The sequence below is a fragment of the Salminus brasiliensis genome, chromosome 1 (assembly GCF_030463535.1).
Source record: "Salminus brasiliensis chromosome 1, fSalBra1.hap2, whole genome shotgun sequence".
Classification (NCBI taxonomy): Eukaryota; Metazoa; Chordata; class Actinopteri; order Characiformes; family Bryconidae; genus Salminus; species Salminus brasiliensis.
The window spans coordinates 99,240,183-99,262,411 of NC_132878.1; the positions used below are offsets into that span (position 1 = coordinate 99,240,183).

Sequence of the window (22,229 nt, forward strand, 5' to 3'; positions counted from 1 at the left end):
CTCAATGAAGGTGCTAATTTGTAGGCTTGTATCTTCATTAAATTATAAGATAAACAGAGAAACAATGTTTTGTTGACTTTCAAATGAATTCAGCACCTTTACCTTCACCTTATCGGACCTGCAGGACCTCGTCACTGTACAGTCAGCTTTGGAATTCTGAAGTTCTGTTCTGAAGTATGATGTTTATCTATGACAGTGATGGTTTGTAGAAATCATGTATACTTTATATGGTTAACTTTAAACTTCCCTCTCCTGACGGTCATCTTATCAGTAAGAATGCAGTATGGGTTCTCCAGGACTGTCAACTAAACCATCAACCCCCTGAATGGTTCTCAGACTTAACAACGTCCCTCTTAACAGCCCTCAATCACCCACCATCTCTTAATCTACCAGCCATTGACCAGCAACCCCCACCCAATCTACACATCCATCAGGAAGAACTTCATTCTGGTCTAAAATGAACTGCAATGATCCTCAAATAACTGCACATTAATTCCCACATTGTGGAACATCTGTTTCTACACTCATTCCACCTCCATGCTGAATCTCATCATCTATTTTACACAGAGTTTTATAAAGCCTCATAAAGATATACTTTCTGTACACAGACAGACTCTGGCGTGGAGAAACACATGAGCATAAAGGAGAGATCTCTACAGTCAGCATGAAGGAGTTTAGAGACAACAGCAGCACAATCTCACTTTAACCCCCCAGACCAGAGAACTATTACCCCAATAAACCAACTGCCAGGGTTTCTAAGTAGCTGAAAGCTCCTGTAGATCTGAAACCCAGCAGAAACCAACTGTTCATCAAAGCTAACTAGGAGAAGATCATCAAGCAGCTCCTGGACGAAGCTGCTTCTGTGTTCTCTTCAATGTTGCTCCTTCTGAAAGGGTTTCTATGTGTCTAAGAGTAAATGTAGAACAGTGTGATGAAGAGTGGAGCACCTCCATACCTTCAACAGTAGAGCTGATGGTGTTCCTCCAGCAGAGCAGTCTGAGCACAGAGGTGTGGACTGCTGATCACAGCTGGATCTGCTGCTTCTCCACTTTACTGGAGACCGGGCTACAGTTAGCCCCACCTTCCATATTCTCCTACAGAGAAGCTCTTCATGGTAAAAGAGCGGCCAGCAGATGTCCAGAGTCCGCTGGATGAAACTATTAGAAGATGTGGATCAATAGATCTCGATGGCTTCGTCTCTGGATCTGAGCAGATACAGTAACCAGCCCTGATCCACCTTAACGCTCAACAGTCTGCTGTGTTTGGGAGCCGCGGGGCCGCGACGGCATTTCAAAATAAAAGCCACAGTGAAACGGCTGCTTTTAGTGTGCTTCTAATGATCAAAGGTGAGAAGAGTGGTTCACACTGGAAAGTATAACTAGCTTGTGAAATGGATTTTGTCCGTGGAGCATATACCGATTCTCATCCGTTTTATGGATCTGCACCAAAAAGATTCAAAACGAAACTATATTAGCTTAAATAGTTATCTGGAACAGAGCTGGCCCCGATGCAAATATTATGTTCTTATTTGGCCCAAACCTGGATCATGCAAGAATTCCAGGTCATATAAGCTCTGGAACAGATCCATCTGTCGTCTTCCTTATTTGTGCTGGATCCATGAATCCTCAAATCGCTGCTGTCCATTGACAAACATGCATCTCCATTTTGTAAATTTTTAGATTTTAACCCTGTAGCTTCTCTGTACACTGTAAATAGTTCTGGATGAATGTACTAATAGAAATGATCTTATATTATATTGACTTTCATTCAAAATTAAGAACATTTTTAACTTTTCCTGTAAAGTCACCATTTTGGAGAGACATGTTTTTCATTGGACAGCGACGATATTCTATATTTATGAAAAGTAAAAGTTAATGTTGAGTGTATTATAATAGTGTGTCTACAGACATAATTAAATCAGGCAAACAAAAACATATGAATATTTAAAATTGAAGATTTATTAAGCATTAGAGTAAAAAGTGAAATAGAAGAAGACTGTTGCCATTGAAAGATAAAAAAAAAACATAAAAAAACACCACAACCACACCATACCAACAGTGAGGTTTGGACGTGGGAACATCATGGTGAGTGGCTGTTTTTAGCATATGGCACTGCCAATTGTCATATGATTAAAGAAAGGATGAATGTACATTCTTGATGAAAAAAAACAAACAAACAAACAAAGAAAAAAAAAAGCCGCCATTTACCAGGATGATGAAGATGAAACATAGGTGGACATTTCAGCAAGACAATGAGCCCATACACACAGCCAATGACACTCTCACATGGTTTCGGAGAAATAAAATAAAGCTCCTAGAATGGCCCAGCCAATCATCGGACCAGAATCCAACTAAAAATATATGGAAAGAACTAAAGAGTTCATTAACGAGGCCTCCGGGACTATCAAGATTTAAAACATGGGCCAAAATCACACCTGAACACAGCTGACCTGACGACTGCTGCTTCTACAACGCCTGACAATTTTGGCTGCATGGGGACCGACAAAGGGGTGGGGCCAAATATAAACATAATAAATAATATCCAACCAAAGAACTGAAACTGATGCATCAATCAAAATCATTGAAATCGAAATAGTAGCTGAAATCTTTCATAGTGATGAAGTTGTAACTGAGGCAGAAGATTCAGATGATGAGTCAACTCAAGATGATCAGAATCATCAAAGAAATGCAACTGCAGTTTATACTCAAATCATTACATTTACATTTACATTTACATTTACATTTATGGCATTTAGCAGACACTCTTATCCAGAGCGACTTACAAGGTTACTCGTATTACAGACGAGGGCCAATGTAGTGTTAGGAGTCTTGCCCAAGGACTCTTATTGGTGTAGCACAGCATAGCCACCCAGACCGGGAATATCTGTTGCGCCACACCAACCCTCATTACCCTTAGTGTAGAAGGTCACAATAATGACTGATTACTGCGTTCATGTTCAAAAGCAGCCATAACTTTATCAAATTCCATTTTACTTTTACTTCGGTGTAATGCTCAAGCTCTACAATCCTTGGGATACCTTTTAAACGCTCCAAAAGTTGATAAATCTAGGACTCAAATAACTTCACTAATGTGCTTTATTTCTTTTGGTGAGGATAATGTACTATTCAGCTGACTCTGCTGCTTGGTGCGGATATTGTAAAAAAACACATGAACCAGTCATCTTTTACACAGCAGCAGGTCTTTAAAGGATAAATCTTGATGCTCCTGGAAAAAGAGGCAGGACGCAGTAACAGCTCTGGTACACTGGACCAAAGAGGAAATCTGCACTTTATTGGATTGACCTGAAATGATTTAATGAGAGTCATCCTGCATCCAGCCATTTTACGTGATTATATGTTTTTAGAAAAACTGTACCTGTTGATTTAAATCTCACTTGACCACATAGCCAAATAAGTTGTCAGTTTCTACGACAGAGCTTATTGCCAATTTTATTGCTGCCGTTGCAGCGGGCCAAGGAAGTCTGCCCGATGGTGATCTGGTCAGATTTGAGTCTCTGATGTGTGCAGTCATCTTGCAGGCTGGGTTCTATATTGAAAATGTATCAAACACTATTCAGACTTCAGAGGCAGCTTATTTCTCTTAGTTTTCTTTGTGTTCCGATTCATTCAGGAGTTGTATTGGGTCCCATATGGGGTTCTTTATAAGTTCCAGAAATTTCACTCGCCACGCCAGCTCAGAAGGGGGCGCTAGTGCACCGGCAGGCAGTCTGATCCTGCCAGAAATCTAAAAGAAGCAGCGACGGCGGCACTGCCGTTTCCCCCGTGTCTTCATTTCTCCTGATATCCAGGTGGGTTCATGAAAAAATGGTCACATATAAGTAGTGAAATAACATTGAGGGATGCATTCATGGTGTTATATTAGCAGGCTAATGTAGAAGATGGGAAGTTTAAACCGAGTGAAAGTGCGCTGACTGTGTCCGCTGAACGCGTTCAGCTAACTGCTAAGCGGAGTGAAGCGCCCTGAGCTGAATGTCTGGCTCTGTTCTTTACATTTACATTTATATTTATATTTATATTTATATTTATATTTATATTTATATTTATATTTATATTCAGTTATATTTATATTTACATTTACATTTATATTTATATTTACATTTATATTTATATTTACATTTATATTCAGTTATATTTATATTTACATTTATATTTACATTTATATTTACATTTATATTCAGTTATATTTATATTTACATTTATATTTATATTTACATTTATATTTATATTTATATTTACATTTATATTCAGTTACATTTATATTTACATTTATATTTACATTTATATTTATATTTACATTTATATTCAGTTATATTTATATTTACATTTATATTCAGTTATATTTATATTTACATTTATATTTATATTTACATTTATGTTCAGTTATATTTATATTTACATTTATATTTACATTTACATTTATATTTATATTTACATTTATATTTACATTTATATTCAGTTATATTTATATTTATATTTACATTTATATTTATATTTACATTTATATTTACATTTATATTTATATTTACATTTATATTCAGTTATATTTATATTTACATTTATATTTATATTTACATTTACATTTACATTTATATTTACATTTACATTTACATTTATATTTACATTTATATTTATATTTATATTTACATTTATATTTATATTTACGTTTATATTCAGTTATATTTATATTTACATTTACATTTACATTTATATTTACATTTATATTTACATTTATATTTATATTCAGTTATATTTATATTTACATTTATATTTACATTTATATTTACATTTATATTTATATTTACATTTATATTTATATTTACATTTATATTCAGTTATATTTATATTTACATTTATATTTACATTTATATTTACATTTATATTTATATTTATATTTACATTTATATTCAGTTATATTTATATTTACATTTATATTCAGTTATATTTATATTTACATTTACATTTATATTTATATTTACATTTATGTTCAGTTATATTTATATTTACATTTATATTTACATTTACATTTATATTTATATTTACATTTATATTTACATTTATATTCAGTTATATTTATATTTACATTTATATTTATATTTACATTTATATTTATATTTACATTTATATTTACATTTATATTTATATTTACATTTATATTCAGTTATATTTATATTTACATTTATATTTATATTTACATTTACATTTATATTTATATTTACATTTATATTCAGTTATATTTATATTTACATTTATATTTATATTTACATTTATATTCAGTTATATTTATATTTACATTTATATTTACATTTATATTTATATTTATATTTACATTTACATTTATATTTATATTTACGTTTATATTCAGTTATATTTATATTTACATTTACATTTATATTTACATTTATATTTATATTTACATTTACATTTATATTTACATTTATATTTACATTTATATTCAGAGTTATATTTATATTTACATTTATATTTACATTTATATTTATATTCAGTTATATTTATACTCAGAGTTATGTTTATATTTATATTCAGAGTTATATTTACATTTATATTTATATTTACATTTATATTTACATTTATATTTATATTCAGAGTTATATTTACATTTATATTTATTTACATTTATATTTACATTTACATTTATATTTACATTTATATTTATATTCAGTTATATTTATACTCAGAGTTATGTTTATATTTATATTCAGAGTTATATTTACATTTATATTTACATTTATATTTATATTTACATTTATATTTACATTTATATTTACATTTATATTCAGAGTTATATTTATATTCAGAGTTATATTTATATTTACATTTACATTTATATTTACATTTATATTTATATTCAGAGTTACATTTATATTTATATTTACATTTATATTTACATTTACATTTATATTTACATTTATATTTATATTCAGAGTTATATTTATATTTACATTTACATTTATATTCAGAGTTACATTTATATTTATATTCAGAGTTATATTTATATTTACATTTAAATTTATATTTACATTTATATTCAGAGTTACATTTATATTTATATTTACATTTATATTTACATTTACATTTATATTTACATTTATATTTACACTTATATTTATATTTACATTTACATTTATATTTACATTTACATTTATATTCAGAGTTACATTTATATTTATATTCAGAGTTATATTTATATTTACATTTACATTTATATTTACATTTATATTCAGAGTTACATTTATATTTATATTTACATTTATATTTACATTTACATTTATATTTATATTTATATTCAGAGTTATATTTATATTTACATTTATATTTACATTTATATTTATATTTACATTTATATTTACATTTATATTCAGAGTTATATTTATATTCATATTCAGTTATATTTACATTTATATTTATATTCAGAGTTATATTTATATTTATATTCAGTTATATTTATATTCAGAGTTATATTTACATTTATATTCAGTTATATTTATATTCAGAGTTATATTTATATTCAGAGTTATATTTACATTTAGATTTAGATTTATATTCAGTTATATTTATATTCAGAGTTATGTTTATATTTATATTCAGAGTTAGATTTATATCCAGAGTTATATTTATATTCAGTTATATTTAGTTATATTTATATTCAGAGTTATATTTATATTTATATTCAGTTTTATTTAGAGTTATACTTAGTCTGATTAAACATTTCCTTAAAGGTAACAGTGTTCATTTCTCTACCAAAGACCATTCGTTTTACAAGCTGTATGGTTGCAGTTCAGGCTGTGAGTTACTATGATCTTGAGCCCTGCAGCCTAATGTAGAGACTGGATTTCAGCTGTTTTACATATGAAACATATGTTCTTAATGTAATATGTGCAATGCAGGATAGTCTGAGCTATATAAAGGGCTCCAGAATCATGAAAGTGTAGCGTATGTGGGAAAGGTATTATATAATAGGTGGTGCATTTAAAGAAAGATGTAAAATTGTACGGTTTTAATAAACTTTCCTGCTAATATTAAAGATAGGAAAAAGTTATAAAAAAATATGATGTGCAGAGTAGATGCAATAAAAGTTCAATCATTTTCTCTTAACAAGTAATACCTGTAAATTACACAAAAATGAAATAGCAAAACCTCCAAGACAAAACTCCCTCATGTGGGGAGTTACTTTGGTAGCGGCTCTTTTGAGTTCTTTACAAACGAATAATTAAGTCTTCAGTTACTGCTGCTGTTTAGTAACAGCAATAAAATATACTTGAATTACTGAAAGTTTGTAGCATTAGGGTAAACGTATCTATTTAGTTCTCACATCACACACTACCTTTTTTGAGCACAAATTACTTTTTAAAAAGTGTATTATTTTACTTTTACTGTTTTAAATAATGTGCTTGTTACCACATGTTTTATGTGATTTTATCCAATTTTTAGATGTATTAACTTCTAATTTGGAAGTGTCTCCACTTTTTAAATTTGAGATTAATGTTCCAAACTATGCATAGAATAACTTGTTTTGGATGTTGAAAATGGTTAAGATAAATCTTAAGGCTGTTTTAGAGACACATCTGCTACAGTACACAGTTACCATACTAGTCAGGTAAGATAATATTAGTAACATTTGTGTTACATCACAGTTGTTACTGCCTTGTATTTTGTAATTAATTCAGAGAGTGTCGGTGTGATGGCAATTGAATTAGAACTGCGCAATAGGACCATTTTATTGTCTCAATAAATTATCATGATACATAATGTGCTTTTCTAAGCATATCGAGGATATTATTAGTGCTTAAAAAAACACTGCAGGTTTCATTACAAACAGTGTCATTAGACTAGTGCAGCAGATGTTGAATAAAAAACACTGTATTCAGAGTATCTGAATAGTAGTTTTTAGGAATCTGTTACTGATGTATTTAGTCTGTGATTACATGTATCGTAATATTGTGTATTGTGAAAAATGTCTTTATAATATTGTGTAATAGTATTTAACATATTGCCCCGCCCCAAATTGAATAGACATCAGTGTTTTTGTTCTTAAATCGGTTATCAAGTCACACAGAAAAACATGACATTTTGAAGCATTGGGCATAAGCAGTACAACAGTTTGAAATGTCCTGAAATGAAAATCACTGAGGTACAATCAGACATCAAACAGGTCAGTCACTGAAAATATCAGGAGTTTATGACCACAGTGAGAGCTGTTAGGAAAACTCCAAAAACAACAGTTGGTGACATTACCAAGAAATTCCACAGGGCAGGGGTGAAGGTCCTCAAATGTACGGTTGAAAAAAGACAAAGGCCATAATATAAAGATCATACTACAAAATACCAACCACTCCTCAGCCGTAAGAATCGGAAGGCTAGATTTGCAAGGAAATACTTAGATTTGCACATAGATTTTCATTCCTGATTGCTGGTTTGCATGGCTGCTTCTGGATTGGGCTCATTAATCTTTTTTGGTGATGTAATATACAGCAACATTCTGTCTCTTACAAGTCTAATAATTCAATCTGTTAAGTCTGAATTGGAAGTCTGAAATGGTTTGTTCTTTCCTTAATTCAGTCATTTTCATTTACCATCTCAAACTAGGATTCTACTGCTATTTGGATTCATCTTAGCCTTTTTTGTTCTTCTTTGTTTTTCAGAAATAAATGCCACCCTGTTAAGTCTTCTCCTGCTCCTAGTGCCAACTTCCCTACCTGATTAAATTTCCTTTACAAATAGAAATAAGAAAGAAAGCTTCACAATTACAACCAAAAGGTTTTACAAAGCTGTTCAGTGGCTGAAAAAAGGGAAGAACATGGACTCCAGAGAAATCTGCAAAATTCAGCGAATGCCCTCTCCTACACCTCAAATACAAATGCAGAAAAGTACAGGCAAGAGAACTCACCAGTGTTTAGAGTGTGGGAAAATTTTTAGTCAACCGAGTAATCTCAGAACACATCAGCGCATTCATACAGGTGAGAAGCCATATCACTGCACAGACTGTGGGAAGAGTTTTAATCAACACAGTAATCTCAAAAAACATCGGCGCATTCACACAGGAGAGAAGCGATATCACTGCTCAGACTGTGGGAAGAGCTTTAATTTTCAGAATAATCTCAGAACACACCAGCGCATTCACACAGGAGAGAAGCCATATCACTGCTCAGACTGTGGGAAGAGTTTTAGTCAACAAAGTACTCTTAAACAACACCAACGTGTTCACACAGGAGAGAAGCCGTATCACTGCTCAGTGTGTGAGAAGAGTTTTAATGACCAGAGAGCACTCTACCGACATCGGCGTGTTCACACAGGAGAGAAGCTGTATTTCTGCTCAGACTGTGGAAAGAGTTTTAGTCAACAGTATAATCTCCAACAACACCAGCGCATTCACACTGGAGAGAAACCATACCACTGCTCAGACTGTGGGAAGAGTTTTAATCATCAGAGTCACCTCCTTCAACACCAGCGCATTCACACAGGAGAGAAGCCATATCACTGCTCAGACTGTGGGAAGAGTTTTAGTCAGCAAGGTCATCTCATTCAACATCAGCGTGTTCACACAGGAGAGAAGCCGTATTACTGCTCAGAGTGTGAGAAGAGTTTTTCTCTGGAAAGTAATTTCCTTCAACACCAGCGTATTCACACAGGAGAGAAACCATATTACTGCTCAGACTGTGAGAAGAGTTTCAGACATTCAAATAGGCTTAAGAAACACAAGTGCACTAAAAGCAGTCAGAAAATGGGCAGTAACCCATCTAATAGGCTTTGTATGTAAGCTGTTTGCTTCAAGCTTCTTACATTTCTTTTGTGTGTTTATGCACACATAAGCCAAACTTTGGGAATTTGAGAAATTATGGAAATTATTAAATAATTTAATAGAGCTAGATCATACATTATCATCAGTGTACCAATCTTTTTGTCAACAGCAGACATGAAGGCATACCAGTAAAAAAAAAAAGTTTCTGTAAACCAGAATTAACACATTATTATTATTATATTATAATGTAATATAATATAAATAAATATATATTAACCTCAAATTGTATTTGCACACAAGCTAGTGGTGAGTGTCAGGTTTCTAGAAATCATTGTACTGTACATGTGATGGAGGAATGAACAGTGAATGCAGTGGAATGTGTGGTCTCAATAGCTCTTTAGTGTGCCATGTGCCTGGGATTGAGGAGCAGTTTTGCTATTCAACTGTTTTGGTATCATATCTAATTATTTTAGATAAGATTAGATATTTTTACCAACTATATGCAAGTTTCTCACCTGTAGCTTTGAATATTCCCATTAATTTCTGCTTATTAATTTCATTAATTCCCATAGTAAATTTCCCAACTTTGAAAATTCATGAAATATTGCAACCCTATTAAAGATACACAAACTAAGTACAGAATTAATTCAATTTACTTTGTTAGTCCACCACTGATAGCCACCAAATAAAACATGGTCATTTAGCACAATTTCTACAGTTTGGGATACCAAAATGAATGTTTCCCTCACCATAGGTTGAGCTTGTCAGTACTGAATAAAGTGTACACATTTTGACTAGAACCTCTTCAAAGTGTTGACATCTAAGTTTCTTATGGAGTTCTGGCTACCTGCATCTCAAGACAAAGGCCACCACCTGAGGATGCCTCTCCAGAATGTCATACAGAAAATTGATACAGAAATGAAGGATTTGCTAAAGTCTGCAATAGCACCCTAACCCAACCCTAGTTGTAGACATTTCTGATATTAAGGAAACTACAAACAAATTGAAAGACAACTCAGAACAACTCAAAGAGACTGAAAACTGATTATCTGGGAGATTTGGCTGCAAGGCTAGAGAGAGATGGGGGGGGGGAGCATAGAAGTCAGGGCCTAGGCATCTAACTAAACAAGTGAGTGTGCTTGTTCGATGGCCTGTTGGAGGACAAACCACTTTGGAAGTTTCTGTGGTCCACTGCCGGAGAAAATGTGCTCTGGGCTGTGAAGGAAAAGGAAGCACTTGAATAGGAAAGGTTTGCACGTTTATTTTTCACCGACTTTCCAAAACAACTGGTTTAGGAAATGAGGCTGCTGCAGAAGTGGAACATCAAATTTTCGCTCTCCACAGCGTCTCCAGACTCTGTCAGCCAGAAAGCATAGGTACTGAGAAGTGGTCTGTGGTCCCCACCTGCAGAACCACTCCTTTATTGAGTGAGTTTTGCTAATTGCCAATAATTTCCACCTGTTGTCTATTCCATTTGCACAACAGCATGTGAAATTGATTGTCAATCAGTGTTGCTTCCTAAGTGGACAGTTTGATTGAGTGATTTAAATGGAGTTATATTGTGTTGTTTAAGTGTTCCCTTTGTTTTGCAAACAGTGGCTGGGTAAAGGGATAAAAAACAGGAGATGTATTACATTCATATTAAATCACAATTTAATTTGAAAAAATATACAAGTTTGTAATGTCAGTAACACTTGCACTGTTTGTATTATTTTACTTGAATACTTCAATTTTAAGTGAATAAATATGTAGAACAAGCTAGCTCAATGCAAAACTTTTACAAACACATTTTGATGGAAGAATAGTATCATCTAATTATCGAATCCCAGAAAATATTGAGAGAGAATTTTTTGTCACACTTCTACTACATACTTGAAAGACTACTATTTAGTAACATGCCTTTTCATTTGTAAGCAAATTTTTACTCATCTATGGCTACAAACTTACCTTTAGCTTCCACCAATTCTTTGTCCAAATGTTCTTTTCATCCTATGCAGTGCTCTAGTCAAAAGCAAAAGTACACTCTGTGACTCTTGTATTATTTTACATAAAAAAAAACCCATCTCTTTAAGGTACAACACACTTGGTGAAAAGCTCAAATAATAATAAGCAAATGTGTTTTGAAAACTGGAGTTTTAAGGTTTAGTCTGCTCTTTTTGGAAAAATAGTTATTGCCATTATTATTATTATTATTATTATTATTATAACTTTTATTTATTTTGCAGAGCACATAAATGTAGGCCTATTGTCTAATAAATAGTTAGTTTCACATGGCTTGCATATAGGTAAGTAATCATTATTTGACTTGCAAGGATTTGTACACAAACACATTAAAGAAATGTGATATACCCCACAGCAAGTAGTGGATCAAATGATAATAGCACAAAGTGACTGCCCAACATTGTTTTCCATTTCAACACTAAAGTTGATGTGAATGTTATGGATCAAGTGGCACAACTGTAGCAAAGCTACTTGAAAAAGCCAACGTTGAAGGGAAGTTCCATGGAGGCAATTGGAATTGCACTAATGTTTTCTATCATTTTGTTGCTGATTTTTGGTTAAAGGTTGACAGAATTGTGGTCTTTGTCTTTGCTAGTGCATTGTTTAGCAAACATTAAGACTTTATAGCCCTAGCAATGTTTTGAAATGATATGTCAATATTATATGATTATATATTGTTAATAAAATTGGAGAATGGTAAAAGCTATTACTTTCTTTGACTAAAGTATTTGCTTTGACTGTTCTCAACAAAATTACATGATTGTTTTGTTTTCTGAATTGATTTTTTTAATAAACACCTGTGTAATTGCTTTGACCATTTACCAATTTTGTTTTATTTTCAAGCTGTAAAAGTATGTATAAATTGGTCATTAAACGTGTCATTAAATGTTCTAATCTTCATTTAAGTCACAATAATAGACAAACACAGTCTGCTTAAACTAGTACCACATAAAACATATGTTGTCATGTTTTGTTAAACACAACATGTAAATATTCAGAGTGCAGGGTGAAATAAGTATGTGAAACTTTTGGATTTAACTAGCTCACCCTCCTTTGGCAGCAATAACCTCAACCAAACTTGCTCATAGTTGGGGGGCCTTTGTTGAAGTATATTGAGGAAATCAGCGCTGTGATCGTTGAGTACTGGAAACGACATGTAGTCTGTGATGGATTGGATACCTTGCCACATGCACCTGGGGTCTTTTGAGTCTGTGAATTGACTCTGGATCTTCTGACCATAAGAATGCTTTGCTGCTCTCATGCTCCGATTTAAGTTGGCTCTAGCAGATCTTAGAGCATCTTTGTCCCCGGACTTGAAGGCAGCATTTCGTGCTTTCAGAAGCATACACCCCTCTTTGGTGAACCAGGGTTTCTGTTGGGCACGCATGGTGATGTTTTTAACACCAGTCCCATCTTCCACACATTTGGATATGAATCCAGTCACAGACTCAGCATACTCCCCCAGCATGATGTGGTCATTGGCTTGCTTCTGTTTGGCAGTGGCTTGTATGCTGGAAACATGGCAGAGAGATAGTCTGAAAGAGCTGTACCTCAGCAACAGTGACCTGCAGGATGCAGGAGTGGAGCTGCCTGGGGTAATGACTGTTATATTCAGATGTGTACCAAGATTTAGTTTATAGTAAAGGCCATAGGTCACAGACAAAGTCTACAGTTGTCTTTAGAATGTCAGGGAATATAGAATGTTCCAATTGCATTTCAGACATTATTACATTTGACTCGTGTGTATAATGATGTGACAGTTGTAAACTAGAGTATGTGGCTCAGGAAATGCTTACAAAATGTGTTTTTTGCACAAGTAAAGGGTAGCAGTGTTTTTAAATCTGAAAGAAAAACTAAATTCAAGATTCACAATGAAATGGTCACAGCTGAAGGCTGTTCTTTTCTGGCTGCAGCTCTAAACCCCTCTGAACTGAAAGAACTGGATCTGACCAACAACCATCCAGTACAGTCAGGAGTGAAGCTACTTGCTACTATACTAGATGATCCATGCTGCAAACTTGAGACACTCAGGTATGGAAAGAAGCAATGAATTAAAGATCAAATTTTTATAAAGTGAGGGTCAAGAACTGATCAGATTTAGTGGTTAGATACTTATGATCCAGTCTAGGTTCTAGGTTAGCCTATAACCTAAAAGGAAAGAGCGTTCTGGTCAGGGAACTGAAAGCAACAAAATGTAACCCCCTCTTTGGCCTCTTTTCTTCACTAGGTCATTCTTTAGTTTTTATAGACCAAGCCCCCTGCTGGACCTGCTGTCATGACTCTGTAGGTTAAAAAAAAAAAAAAGAACAAAAGAAAATTGCACATAAAGCATTGTGCGCCCCGCACACCCACAGACACAAAGTTTGTTTTTCTACCGCTTAGACAAAGCATTTGTAACTACACTTTTTACAAACTTTCTTGTGCTGAACAGGCATTTCACAGGATTTATGCGATAAGCCTACTATTTGGGGAATGACCCTGCCCATCAATGTCATGACTGAGCTAGTTTGTGTTGCAGCATCAGCAAAGAGAGGCTTGTATTTGTATGTTGTATTTGTAGCAGTAACATATCCTTCCACTCACCCTCAGAAACGTCAAATTACCCTCCCAGTCACTCAAAATAACAGAATTCCACAAACAAGGACTTAAACGAGCAACATCCCAAAATGTGAGCTCATCATCTACAGCACTATACTCCGATCATCCCTGCCACTGGTTTCATCTCATAAGCATCATCACTTGCCTGCTGTCGGTGCACATACAATTTTAACATGTTAATATGATGTAATGTGAATAGGCCATTTTGCTCTGATGAACTGGTGTATTAACTCACATCCACATTCAACAGTAGATGGACGTGAAAACTTTGCACATAAGGCAGAACCTGGTACAGATAACAGTGCAAGTACTTTATCTCCAAAGTGAAATTCTTTTTTGCACTGCCTTCTGGTCAAAGCGAATTTTTATTTTAGACTGAGAAGAGGCGAATGACACTTCAGCAAATTCACAGGCTTGAAGCAACATTCCAATACACTGGTGTTAATCAGAGATGATTCACACCAGATCACTAAAAATCAGCTGTAAAAGGTTAAACTCAATGGAATCCTGAACAGTTTTACAAATGGCAAACAATAAGAATGCCCTCATCCCATTCTTTTTCTCCCTCAAGACAGTGGAGTGTATGTACTGTCCTTTTAGTTCACAAATGGCCCTGCATATATTCAAATTGGTGAAGCGCATCCTCTCTGAGTCACAGATGAAAGCCTGTGTTTCAATAGCGACAACTGTTCAACATCTATTTTACGTTCTTAAAAAGCAATCTTGAAAATGAATGTCATCAAAATGTTTGTCGTTTTACTGATAAACCTTATTTGCAGTGAGGGTGAATTATTTTGCTACCAACTGTAAGACGTGGCATTTATTGGTCTTGTGTGCATGTGTGTTCGATTTACCTATTGTTAATCACCTGTGTGCTTTGTAAAGCGTTGTTTAACATGTGTGTAACACAAATCAAGAAGTTTACAACTCATGGCACTGTAGTTAATCTCCCTGGACGTGGACAGAAGAGAAAAACTGATAAAGTTGCAACACAGGATAGTCCCGATGGTGGCTAAGCAGCCCCAATCAATTAGAAATTCAAGCTGTCCTGCAGGCTCAAGGTGCATCAGTGTCCGTCAGACACTATCCGTTGGCTGTTGAATGAAATGAAACGCTATGGTAGGAGACCCTGGGAACTAAAAGCTACACTGCAGTTTGCCAAAATGTATGCGAGTAAGCCATAATCCATTTGGGAAAACATCTTGTGGACAGATAAGACCAAGATAGAGCTTTTTGGTAAGGCACGTCATTCTGTTTACCACAATGACCCCAAGCATACTTCAAAAAGCACCCAGAAATTGATGGAAACAAAGCAGTGGAGAGTTCTGAAGAGACCAGCAATGAGTACGGATCTAAATCCCATTCAACACCTATGGAGATCTTGCTGCCCTCTTCATTGGACCCCCTGCAATTTGCATATCGTCCCAACCGCTCCACGGACGATGCCATCACCACCACCCTTCATCTCTCCCTTACCCACCTGGAGAAGAAGGACACCTACATCAGAATGCTGTTCATAGACTTCAGTTCAGCATTCAACACCATCATCCCACAGAACCTCACGAGGAAGTTAAGCCTGCTGGGCCTCAACACCCCCCTCTGCAACTGGATCCTGGACTTCCTGACAGGAAGGCCCCAGTTAGTCCGGTTCGGGGACAGCAGCTCCAGCACCATCACCATGAACACTGGGGCACCTCAGGGCAGTGTACTGAGTCCTCTGCTGTTCACCCTGCTGACTCATGACTGTGTTGCGAAACACAGTTCTAACAGCATCATAAAGTTCGCCGATAATACAACTGTGCAAAGGTGACGAGTCAGCATACAGAGAGGAGGTGCAGCAGCTGACAGACTGGTGTACAGTCAACAACCTTCACTGGAATGTAGAGAAGACCAAGGAAATGGTTGTTGACTTCAGGAAATCAAGACCGGACCACTCTCCGCTTAACATCAACGGCTCCTCTGTGGAGATCGTTAAGAGCACCAAGTTCCTTGGTGTCCACCTAGCGGAGAACCTCACCTGGTCCCTGAACACCAGCTCTACGGCCAAGAAAGCCCAACAGCGTCTCTACTTCCTCCGGAAGCTGAGAAAGGCCAGTCTCCCTCCACCCATCCTCACCCTCTTCTATAGGGGAACCATTGAGAGCATCCTAAGCAGCTGCATCACTGCCTGGTTTGGGACCTGCACAGCCTCTGACCGCAAGTCCCTCCAACGCATTGTGAGGACAGCTGAGAAGATCATCGGAGTCTCTCTCCCCTCCGTCATGGACATTTACACCACCCGCTGCATCCGCAAAGCAACCAGCATTGTGGATGACTCCACCCACCCTTCACACAGTCTGTTCTCCCTCCTGCCATCAGGAAGAAGGTACCGCAGCATCCGGTCCAACACGACCAGACTCTGCAATAGCTTCTTCCCCCAAGCCATCAGACTCCTCAACACAACTCAACTCCTGAACTGATATCTTACACTCTCCCTCTCTCTCTCTCTCTCTCTCTCTCTCTCCCTCTCTTTCCAACCATTTACCCCAGATAACATGGGAAGCATTTTTTGCACAAGCATTTGCACTGATAACTTTACTACCTCACTGGACTCTATTTATCGCACATTGCACAACTTGCACACTACAGTCATTATCTATTATCCTCTGTCTGTACTGTGTTGTCTGTCCGCACTTGTTTGTTTGTGTTGCACTTGTGTTTTGTATGCACTGTCTATGTTGCACCATGGTCCGGGAGGAACGTTGTTTCGTTTCACTGTGTACTCTGTATGTAGTTGAAATGACAATAAACCCACTTGACTTGACTTGACTGTTGGGAGAAGCAAGCACCCTTCAACTATGAGAGACCTAAAGCAGTCTGCAAAAGAAGAGTGATCCAAAGTTTTTTTTTTTTTTTTTACCAAAGGTTGTGCAATCAAATATTAAGTTGAAGGTGCCAATAAATTTGTAATTATTTAAGTAATTTAAGTACAATTATATATTTTGGCAATTTGTGTTGTTCCAATAAACACAAAAGAAAATTAACATGTATAACAAAACATCTGTAATTGCAATAATTTCCTGGGAGAATTTCAGGGGTGCCAACACTTTTGGTCATGACTGTATGTTTAGTGATGCAAAGCCAGGAGTGCAATGGTTTTAGAATAATGATGTACTTCCTGTAGGCCACTGTCTTCTATAACACCAACAGTGTAAAAGTATATACGCTGCAAACCCTGGCAAATATTTATTTGACCTTTTAGATCTTTAAAGATAATTGTGCAAGTTAAATACTGAACTAGTCAACTGTATTACCTTAAGCTCCTCAACATGTCCCACATGTTTAATTAGGGATCCCATGTATAAATAACCTAAACCTGACCTTTTAATTAAAGTTAAATGCTGTAAGAAAAAAGTAAAATAAACAAGAACATGACTAAATGACTGTGAAAACAAACCGAAGATGCAACCACAGAAGAAAGAAGAAGAAAATTTCAAGTGTATTTTAGTACCATACTTTGAGGGTATGTTCTAAAATACGGTTATACCTCAGAACATCCAGGATAGAATATTAGGTTATGGTAGTAATAGAACATCTAATCAGGGATATTAAGATGGGTTTGTGAACTGAAATGCTGTAACCATGAACTAGCTGAACTTGCATGTCTGTTCTTTATGGTTCCTCACTTCTTTAACTATTTTCCTTTACAATAAAAATAAACTGCTCGCAGGGTCCTCGATAGCTTCTCAACGGTTCAGACTACATCGTTCAGTAAAGCATGGACGTTTGCCCAAAGACGATGACTAATAAAACACATTAATCTTCATAGTGGCGCCACAAACCATGACAAAGTTTAAACATTAGTTCATCCAGAACTTTAATATTTAACAAATGTCTTATTTGTGTATATTTTTATGTGGGTGGGTACCTTACTTTCCTCACCAAGTGTATGGACTCTAGGCTGTAATATTTCCTTCATGTACATGCTTTATGATTCTTTTATTCCTGGAAAGGTGTTGGTGTTTTACAGCCCAGTTCCATCACTGCTCTTAGTGCTTTTGTGAACCTTTTGAGCAAGCTGGTGTCTACGGAGAGTCCTCTGTCGATTAAAACTCTTTCCACAGTCTGAGCAATGATATGGTTTCTCTCCTGTGTGAATGAGCTGGTGTTGTCGAAGTGTACCCCTATTATTAAAACTCTTCTCACAGTCTGAGCAGTGATAGGGCTTCTCCCCTGTGTGAATGAACTGGTGTTGTTGAAAATCACTCTGCGTAGCAAAATTCTTCCCACACACTGAACAGTAATAAGGTTTCACTCCTGTGTGAACCTGCTGGTGTTGAAGGAGATGACTCTGCCGATTAAAACTCTTCCCACAATCTGAGCACTGATACGGCTTCTCTCCTGTGTGAATGCGCTGGTGTTGTTGGAGAGTACTCTGTCGACTGAAACTCTTCCCACAGTCTGAACAATGATACGGTTTCTCTCCTGTGTGAATGCGCTGGTGTGCTTTGAGATTACTCTGATCATTAAAACCTTTCCCACAGTCTAAGCAGTGATACGGCTTCTCTCCTGTGTGAATGCCCTGGTGTTGTTTGAGAGTACTCTGTCGACTGAAACTCCTCCCACAGTCTGAACAATGATACGGTTTCTGTCCTGTGTGAATGCGCTGGTGTATTTTGAGATTACTCTGATCATTAAAACTTTTCCCACAGTCTGAGCAGTGATACGGTTTCTCTCCTGTGTGAATGCGCTGGTGTATTTTGAGATTACTCTGATCATTAAAACTCTTCCCACAGTCTGAGCAGTGATATGGCTTCTCTCCTGTGTGAATGCGCTGGTGTTGAATGAGAGTTCTCTGTCGACTGAAACTCTTCCCACAGTCTGAACAATGATACGGTTTCTCTCCTGTGTGAATCCGCCGGTGTACTTTGAGATGATTCCGTTCCCTGAAACTCCTCCCACAGTCTGAGCAGTGATACGGCTTCTCTCCTGTGTGAATGCGCTGGTGTGTTTTGAGATTACTCTGATCATTAAAACTCTTCTCACAGTCTGAGCAGTGATACGGCTTCTCTCCTGTGTGAATCCGCCGGTGTACTTTGAGATGATTCAGTTCACTGAAACTCTTTCCACAGTCTGAGCAGTGATATGGCTTCTCTCCTGTGTGAATGCGCTGGTGTTGAATGAGAGTTCTCTGTCGACTGAAACTCTTTCCACAGTCTGAGCAGTGGTGAGTTTTCGTCTTGCTCGTACTTTTCTGCATTTGCCTGTGATGTGTGGCAGAGGACGTTCGTGGAGTATTGGATATTTTTCTGGATGCCATGTTCTTTCCCTCTTTCAGTAGCTTAACCTCTTTGTAAAATTTTCTGATCGTGAAACAGTTTTAACCAGGTAGGAAAGCTGACACTAGGAAATGACTTTCCTGTCCTACTGGACATCATCAATTTCTGGAAGACACAAAGAAAAAAGAAAACCTCAGCTCAATGCTAAATCCAAGAGAATTCAGGTTTTGCAGTTGGACATGACTGAATATAGGATTAGAAGTGTATGGCAAGGGTACAATAAACAAACTGTTTGAATCAGACTTCATTTTTAGCTTCACTTACTTCTTTGATAGAGCGGTTGAATAGTACTGTAGACTTCTGAATTCATTCAGCTGCTACAATCATGAGTCACCAAAATAAAATATTATCAAGCCCATTCCCAAAGCAACAATGCAAGCCTGCAACCAGGAACGGAAATCTACATGCAAATCTCAGTGTTTCTTTGCAAATTCCAATCTTTAATTCCGATTCTTACATTTACAAGTAAGGCATTTAGCAGATGCTCTTATCCAGAGTGACTTACAAAAGTGCTTTGCTATTTGCCCAAGGATAACCTCAGCTAGTTAGAATAGGCTATAAGTTAAAATATACCTCTAAGATTCTTACTGCTGATGAGTGGCTGGTATCTTGTAGTATGGCCTCTTGACTTGACTTATCTCAGCACTTGTCAGCACTGTCGGGACTTGTCTTTTTCAAACACTGAACTGAGGTACCTACACCCCTGCCCTGTGGAGGCTGATGGTGGTCATGGACTGTTGATTTTGGGTTTTACTTCACAGCTCTCACAGAGTTTGTCATTAAATGTTGTTGTGTTTTTCTGACCTGTTTAATGCCTGGTTGTTAGTACCTCTATTTAAACAATCTATTTAACAGTGCACACCTGTCGCTCACACTATTTCATTATTTCTGCTCGCATAAAATCAGTGTGTAAAAAAAAAAAGAAGCCAAATGTCAAATGAAAATGGCTTTTCTGTTTTGTTTTTTTAAGTAAATCTGGTCCCTAAAGTAGCTTCTTTATTATGAAATTATATAATTATATAAATATTATATTTCCAAAGTATAAACAGTGCAAACATGTATGTATAGTGTAGGTTAATGTGTATATATTCTTACTACTGTGAGTGGCTATGCACCCAAAGTTTCTATGTTTGGGTTATTTAAAGAAACATGGCCAAGCTCACCCCAAAAGAAGTGATTACAGTAGTGCTGTTTACTGGATGTCCTAAGAAATAGGTTATGTGGACCTAATAAGCTCATCTTAATCTAAATTGACTTTTAGAGAACAAAACATTGATTCTAATGACGTCCAAATGAAGTCAATATTTACCTTTTAACATTTAACTATCTAAGTGTTTTTGTAAATAAAGTAAAATAGTATGAAGATGCTGAATATGTACATTTTAAATACCAATATATGCACTTGTTTATTTAGTATTGCATCTTTCTTTCTATCACTTTGTCCCAAATAAGATCATATCAATACAACTGACTAAATATGGTTGTTTATTAAAAAAAGACTTTAGAATCATTAAAGTTTTATTTGAAAATAAAGAGCCAACAAGTACCAAACCACAGGAATTTAGCAACAGGGTCATTACAATAGACCCTTAAAACTGTTCAGTCGCAGTGAAGTGTCATGCAGTATAGACTAGATACAGTGGGGGAAAAAAAGTATTTAGTCTGTCACCAATTGTGCAAGTTCTCCCACTTAAAAAAATGAGAGAGGCTGTAATTGACATCATAGGTAGATCTCAACTATGAGAGAAAAAAAATCTGAAAATCACATTGTTTGATTTTTAAAGAATTTATTTGCAAATAATGGTGGAAAATAAGTATTTGGTCGCCTACAAACAAGCAAGATTTCTGTCTGTCACACACCTGTAACTTCTTCTTTAAGAGGCTTCTCTGTCCTCCACTCATTACCTGTATTAATGGCACCTGTTTGAACTGGTTAACAGTATAAAAGACACCTGCCCACAACCTCAAACAGTCACACTCCAAACTCCACTATGGTGAAGACCAAAGAGCTGTGGAAGGACACCAGAAACAGACCTGTAGACCTGCACCAGGCTGGAAGACTGAATCTGCAATAGGCAGCAGCTTGGTGTGAAGAAATCTCCTGTGGAGCAATAATCAGAAAATGGGAGACCTACAAGACCACTGCTAATCTCCGTCCATCAGGGGCTCCACGCAAGATCTCAGCCCGTGGGGTCAAAATGATCACAAGAACGGTGAGCAGAAATCCCAGAACCACACGGGGGGACCTAGTGAATGACCTGCAGAAAGCTGGACCACCGTTACAAAGGCTACCGTCAGTAACACACTACGCCGCCAGGGACTCAGATCCTGCAGTGCCAGACGTGTTCCCCTGCTTAAGCCAGTACAGATCCGGCCCGTCTGAAGTTTGCTAGAGAGCATTTGGATGTTCTGGAAGAGTTTTGGGAGAATGTCTGATGGTCAGATGAAACCAAAGTAGAACTGTTTGGTACAAACACAACTCGCTGTGTTTGGAGGAGAGTGAATGGTGAGTTGCATCCAAAGAACACCATACCA

The 22,229-nt window shown here is 35.9% G+C and overlaps 2 protein-coding genes across 4 annotated transcripts in view; one reads left to right on the forward strand and one right to left on the reverse strand.

Moving 5' to 3' along the window:
- The window catches only part of LOC140570341 (uncharacterized), a 62,943-nt gene that overhangs the window by 8,274 nt on the left and 32,440 nt on the right, over positions 1-22,229 (reverse strand). The window contains exons 1-2 of one of the 3 annotated variants that reach the window (XM_072692609.1): positions 19,959-20,313; positions 18,216-19,799 (exon numbers count right to left, since the gene is read on the reverse strand). In XM_072692609.1, the coding sequence (XP_072548710.1) occupies positions 18,380-19,675 (1,296 nt within the window). In that variant the 5' untranslated portion in view covers positions 19,676-19,799; positions 19,959-20,313 and the 3' untranslated portion in view covers positions 18,216-18,379. Of the gene's footprint in view, positions 19,800-19,958; positions 20,314-22,229 lie in introns of those variants that run through there. The other 2 variants (XM_072692610.1, XM_072692608.1) reach the window with 2 other exon arrangements.
- On the forward strand, positions 3,738-12,480 carry LOC140570420 (uncharacterized). Its single transcript, XM_072692614.1, has 2 exons — positions 3,738-3,808; positions 8,681-12,480. Exon 2 carries the CDS (start codon positions 8,836-8,838, stop codon positions 9,793-9,795), a length of 960 nt encoding a protein of 319 aa, XP_072548715.1. The 5' UTR covers positions 3,738-3,808; positions 8,681-8,835; the 3' UTR covers positions 9,796-12,480.

Excerpts from the sequence above, each read along its gene's own strand:
- LOC140570420 (XM_072692614.1), top strand. The coding sequence starts at position 8,836 with ATGGACTCCAGAGAAATCTGCAAAATTCAGCGAATGCCCTCTCCTACA.